The sequence below is a fragment of the Borostomias antarcticus genome (genome assembly GCF_949987555.1).
Source record: "Borostomias antarcticus genome assembly, chromosome: 7".
NCBI lineage: Eukaryota > Metazoa > Chordata > Actinopteri > Stomiiformes > Stomiidae > Borostomias > Borostomias antarcticus.
This window is the reverse complement of record NC_140240.1, coordinates 20,598,634-20,605,258: the sequence shown is the minus strand read 5'-3', so window position 1 is coordinate 20,605,258 and position 6,625 is coordinate 20,598,634. Positions and strand designations below refer to the sequence as shown.

At 45.7% G+C, this 6,625-nt stretch overlaps 1 protein-coding gene across 1 annotated transcript; it reads right to left on the bottom strand.

The window, feature by feature from the left end:
- Nucleotides 1–3,500: 3,500 nt before the first annotated feature.
- On the bottom strand, nt 3,501–6,067 carry LOC311311622 (piggyBac transposable element-derived protein 4-like; the record flags this gene model as incomplete). Its single annotated transcript, XM_084441372.1, has 3 exons — nt 3,501–5,105; nt 5,322–5,391; nt 5,871–6,067. 3 exons carry the CDS (start codon nt 6,065–6,067, stop codon nt 3,501–3,503), a joined length of 1,872 nt encoding a protein of 623 aa, XP_084297498.1.
- Nucleotides 6,068–6,625: the final 558 nt, after the last annotated feature.

The window sequence follows — 6,625 nt, the reverse complement described above, 5'->3', positions numbered from 1 at the left end:
GGTCCGGGGGAAGCTATAGGCTAGCCTACCTGACTGCTCTCACTTCATTTCACCTCACTCGTCCTCCCGGCTTCAACACGGAAAAACCCGCTAACGTTACATACAAGCGGCTCGCTGTCTGTCGCACGCGTGCTACAGGGCAAATAAATTAATCGCAGACATTTTTTTTCATAGCACACACATGCGACATATATGTCGCAATGTACAGCCCTGTATCCCCAACTGAAAATATTGATCTAGTGATTAGTCAACCCATTGCTAAATCACAAACTACTAAGCTATCCCATAGGAATGAGCCTATAACTATACCAGCTGGGCAAGTTGACTTTGCTAGCTACCTAACCTAGCCTTAATGATATTGTCCTGCTCAATTGCTGTGCAACATATCAACTGACCAGTTCTTAAATGTATTTCACAACACTGGTTATTCTACTCACGAGACAGTCCCAGTCAGCTGACGTTGCTTGCTGTGTGAATAGTTTTGCTACGTATGTTGAGGCAAGTGTTGGTGACAAGGACTAGCTAGCTTGTAGTAGCTAACCTTAGCCAAAGCACTTTGAGAGAACGTGCACAGTATCTCCAACTCCTCGGGCCTTGAGTTAGGTAGCTAACACTAGCTAGCGTGTTAGCTAGCACTAGCTAACGTTAGCTAGCTATCATTGGGCTTCATTTCCTGAACTTAGCTTTAGCTTAGCGTGCAGCCAGGTTATGGGTTACTGTTTATTTCAGATATTACTCTACATTTCAACTAGCCCTTCTCAGACCCGTCGCATTCCGCTCGCTCATGCCAGACAACAGTCTGGCCTAGTTAGGAGAGGCGCTCATATTTACAAGTGTCAGATAAACATGAAACTTCACTTACCTCAGCAAAATGGTCTATTTTAACAAATGCTGGGTTTTGAAGCCTCAGCGCTACCAATAAATAACTTATTTAGACGCGTTCTGTCCGAGTGTAGGCTAAATATGAGCGCCTCTCCTAACTAGGCCGACACCGATTTATTTTGAAGGAAAAGTGAATGCACCAGCAAATGACTGTTGACAACGGGACTGAGAAGGGCTACATTTCAACCAGACATTCCAGTGAAACCAGATAGTCAAAATAACTTACCTGATATAAAATGGGCACCGCAAATGCAGGCATTTCTGATGATTTCCTCAGTCCAGTCCGTACGCTTAGTAATGGCGATTTCGTCTGTCTTCCTCTGCTACGGTTTAAAGAATGCGCGCATAGGCTACTTGTGCTGACTAGGCTGTAAAAGGGTCTATAATTAACAAATATGACCCACGCTTGTTACATAACTTCTACAACATCCAGTGACAAAATATGTCATGGTACCTTGGTATGTCCACACCAAGGATCGAACTCACAACCTTCTACAACATCCAGTGACAAAATATGTCATGGTACCTTGATATGTCCACACCAAGGATCGGACTCACAACCGTGATAGGCAGCGCACTATCCACTCAGCCACCGATGACCTGGGAATGCTGACCTGGGAATTCTGTGGAGTCTTTTGGTTTTTATGTTCTGGGACTACTGCCTCTTGTGGTAGCAGCAATGGAATTGCAGGTCAACAACACGACAGCAAGACGCAAGAAGCACAGACAGAAAGGATTCCCTCTCCTTGGTGTGTCGGCTTACAGCCAACACACACACAAAAAAAAGAAGACAGTGTTGAACAGGCGCGAGAGTCGTGACTCATGCCTACTTAGCCTCGCGTCACCGGGCTCTCCTCGGGGGTTGACTTTGAGCTTTTCACCTGCTATCCGCATCCATCCCGTGAGTATATCTGTCAATATTAACCATCTACCATGTAAAGTTGTTTTAATAAACCGTGATACTATCAATGTAACTTATTGTTTTTCGATAAAGAGGCTCAAATCATGTGCAGACGATTGATATAGCTAGCGCGTAGCCAGTTCAGGAATTTGAATTTGAGAACCGTTAGTGCTAGCTAACTGTGTAACGTTACCGCTAGCCTGCTTACGTTAGCTAGGTAGCGCTAACGTAATGTTATCCGCAAAAACGGATTAGCTAATATAGCAAGGTAGCCACGATGGAAAACAGTTGTACTTTGTGAGTGAACTTCAATTATCTGCTTCTCATGGCCATGTCCTACATACGTGGTAACTGCGTTCTGCAACCCTTCAAACCACTACGCTCTGCTATCCAGGGGCCTCATTTATCAAAGAGCGTGTAAATTCAGGTGTAAAAGAAGGCGTACGACGAAAACGAGAAAAGGGCGGACTTCCGCGTACAACGAGAATATTTACACGCTTTTCGGATCTATCAAACATGCCGTACACGCTGCTGTGCCGATTTCTCAATGATAAATCCCACGGTGTAGTAGAAGACAGCGGACGTGCACGCGCCTCGTGTTCTGCCATCTCCTCGCCCAAATTCAACCATATATGGTCAAAACTATGACAGTGCACAACGTGGTTACCCGGAAGAAACCGACATAATATAGCGTGGAGCAAATGCAAGACAATTACGTTCATGGAAAAACGCGGAAAGAAGAGAAACTTTTCGGAGACAGAGGTGCATGTGCTTGTTGGTGAGGTCCACGCGAGGAAACAAATCATCTTCGGAAGGTACTAGCCTACAGTACTTTTGTCTGATTGCTCCTACAGTTTAGGTAGCCTACTGTACGTTTCGTGCATCCTATATTTGGCGTAGGCTACACGGACATAATGTATTATGTGGCTGTGAGGAAAGCAAACATTCTGTGGTAGGCTATGATTGATTTAGGACCAAAAACAGGGAACAATAACACAGATGACCACTTCATAATGTTAGACCACATTAAACATTTTCCCCTCTGGGAAATTAAGACTCATCTAAATCACCCGGTAAATCACACTTAACCCTTAGGAGTCTATGGATATTTTGGTCGTTTATGCATACTTTTGATTTTGCCTCTATATACCACATAAAATAATGTTTACTATACCCATGTTTGGTATCCTTTTTTTCAGCACAACCTCACCTATATGATATGACAATTATTTTTTCATTTTAACCTACTTTCTTAACATATTGGGCCCCAAAATACACAAAAATCATCAAATCCGAGTAGAAAATATATAGCATTTATTACAATAAAAAACACAAACATACTCAACAAACTGATTTGGCACTTGAAAATGTAAATATAGGTAAGCAAATATGAACATATAGGTCAAATTTCAAAATAATAAAGCTATATACAAAAATTTCATGTATGTTTCAATGTATATGTATATTCGTTTTTTTTCCTTTTTAGCTGCAAATCTTCAATAAACTATGTACACACTCTCTATAGTGTAATGCTCTGGGTCCAGGGGAGTGTGTGGTTGGTGTTGCTGGTCCAGGGGAGTGTGTGGTTGGTGTTGCTGGTCCAGGGGAGTGTGTGTTGGTGGTCTGGGTCCAGGGGAGTGTGTGACTGGTGGTCTGGGTCCAGTGGAGTGTGTGGAGGTCTGGGTCAAGACCCTCTCTCACTCTCTCCTCCTCCTCTTTATCTGTGCCACTCAGCAAAACAGTTTCTGTCCAGAATGAGACACAGAGCCACATCACAGGCCTTGCACTTCCAGGGAGTGAGGTTCCTTTTTTGGTCGACCTGGTGGCAGCGTTGACATATTCTCCGACCGTGCGTTGCTTTCTGGCCTGCATCTGTCGCCACGGCAATGGCAACAGGAATGTGGTCGGCACTCCTCTTGGTGGGCACGCCTGTGCGGTCCACCCCACACAGCTCAGACACCATTTCAGTTTGGAAGTCCTTGTGGGACAGGGGCTTCACCTGATTTGAGGCGCTGATGTCACAGTGCAGGATGTAGGCGTTGGTGGTGGCGATCTCCACAAGGTGCAAGAACAGGGTCCGGTACCAGCGTGCGGTTCTCCGGTGGGCGGAGTAGTACTGGATCAACTGGTCAGACAGGTCAACCCCACCCATGTGCTTGTTGTAGGCGATGACTGGGGTGGGGCAGGTGATGTTCTTCACGGCCCAGTTTCCATCTTTCTCCTTCACCCTCCTCTTGGCCACCTCCCCAGAAACTGATGGATGGATGGTGGAGCACATAGACACCTCCCGTGTGTCCATCCATTTCACAAAGAGCAGGGGGCCCTCCCTGATCCATCTCACCGTGCCCCTTGCTGACTTTCTGGTGAGGCCATTATCTCTTCCACTGGGACATCCCTTCCTGTTATCCCTGTATGTGCCACAGGCTTCGAGCTTCATGCTCTTTAGGTCGAGAAACAACTGGGGGCTGGTGTAAAAATTGTCCATGTTCACATGGTAGCCGGTGCCAAGATAGGATGGGTTGATCAGGTTCACCACAGCATCATGTGAGAGCCCATGCACGGTGTGTGACTGTGTTTGTGTTTTGCCCATGTAGATGTTGAAATTCACCGTGTACCCGTTACTTGAGTCAGCCAGGACAAAGAGCTTGATCCCCCACTTTGTGGGTTTGTCCTTCATGAACTGGGTCATGCCAGTTTTTGCCTTGGTAGCCACCATTCTCTCATCCACAGCCAATTCCCTCCTGGGGTGATAATGAGCCTGGCAGGCACTGCTGATGTCATCGATGAGGGGCTTGATCCTGAACAGCTTGTCGTATTGAGGCGTTTCCTTCTTCTCATCATTTTTTTTGTCCTCCTCTGGGTCACTGGGGTGGATGTTCCAAAGCAGAGCCCTGAATCTGTCCCTCGTCATCACGGTAGCTGGAAACGGGACAGATATGATTTGGTTCTGTTTCCAGTAATCCAGGATACTCGGCAGTCCCACCAGTGCTGTGTAAAGGAGCAGCCCAAGGAACTTGTAGAACTCCTCATTGTTGACATCAGCCCATGCGTACTTCTTCCCCATTTCTTTGTTTTTGGCTGCATTCTTGTTGGTGTTTCTGCAGAGGGTTTGCACTGTGGTTGGGGAGAAGTAAAGTGTGAACAGGTCCAGAGGTGAAAACTTGGCATGGGGGTCCAGCTGGGCTCCTGGTGTTCGCCGTGGCGTGAACCGGCTGATTTCTGGGGCAGTGTCGGGGTCATTCTCTGTTCTCCAGGGCTCCAAGCGATGGTGTGGCTGAGCCTGTGGAGATCTTGACCTCTGAGTCCTCCTCCCACGGCCCCTCTGGGTAGGAGCGCATGGAGAGGGACTAGGCTCTTCATCTCTGTATATGTGCACAACAATAATTGTTCAGGTCATTTTTCATATGCACATGATGGACAGTGAATAAATTGCTGGTACTACAATTTTGATTCAATATACAATACATTTGTATATTGAATATAGTAATTTTACAAGAGGCAAATGGTAAAATATAGAAAGAGGCCTACCTCTCATCACTCTCATGACCGGGGACCAAAGACGGATCCTGTGGAGGTCTTGACCTCTGAGTCCTCCTCCCACGGCCCCTCTGGGTAGGAGCGCATGGAGAGGGACTTGACCTCTGAGTCCTCCTCCCACGGCCCCTCTGGGTAGGAGCGCATGGAGAGGGACTAGGCTCTTCATCTCTGTATATGTGCACAACAATAATTGTTCAGGTCATTTTTCATATGCACATGATGGACAGTGAATAAATTGCTGGTACTACAATTATGATTCAATATACAATACATTTGTATATTGAATATAGTAATATTACAAGAGGCAAATGGTAAAATATAGAAAGAGGCCTACCTCTCATCACTCTCATGACCGGGGACCAAAGACGGATCCTGTGGAGATCTGGGGCTCATCCGAGTCCTTCTCCCGTGCCCGCGCCCCCTCTGGGTAGGCTGTTGTGTAGAGGGTCCAGGCTCCTCATCTCTGTATATGTGCACGATCATTTACTTATATTATTACAAGTAATAAGAGGCAAAAGGTAAAATATAGAAATATATAAGAGAACCTTACCTCTCATCATAGGGGATATAAGACAGGTCAGTGATTTCCGCACCACTCCTGTCAGTGAATCCGTCGTCGCTAGGTGCCGCCTCTATGCCAGGATCCTCCTCAGACGATGAACTAAGCGCACCCAGGTCACCCTCAACCTCGTTGAGTTGCCAAAACAACTCAAGGGCTTTATTGACGTCGAGTGTACGCTTGTACATTTTTGACGAAATCTCGACGACCACGAAACACTCTTTTACTCTTCTCTTTTACTAAATTAGCTACCAACTTTCCTTCAAACTACCAACTTTACTTCGCGCCACACACTACTGGTCAGCTGACCTCTCACAGTCCCTACTATTGGCTCCTTGTAATGTAAATCAACCTACAGAGCACAGTCAGCAGATTCAAGCATTTTTTCCCCTTTCATTATATGACAAAGAACGGCGAAATCGCGAAATGCAACACTTTTACATTACATTACATTTACATTACATTACAGTCATTTAGAAGACGCTTTTATCCAAAGCGACTAACAATAATTGCATTTAACGTAGGAAGAGCCAATGTACTACTATTTGCCAGAACTCACAAGTGCATCTTCCTTCTAAAACAAACAAGTGACTAAGAGCATAATCTAGTGCTGAAGGCAAAGTGCAAGAATCACAATCTAAAGTACAGTGCAATATAATATAATAAGTGCTTAGGTGGGAGGATTGTTGTAGTACTTCTTGAAGAGATGAGTTTTGAGCCTGCGACGAAAGATGGGCAGCGACTCT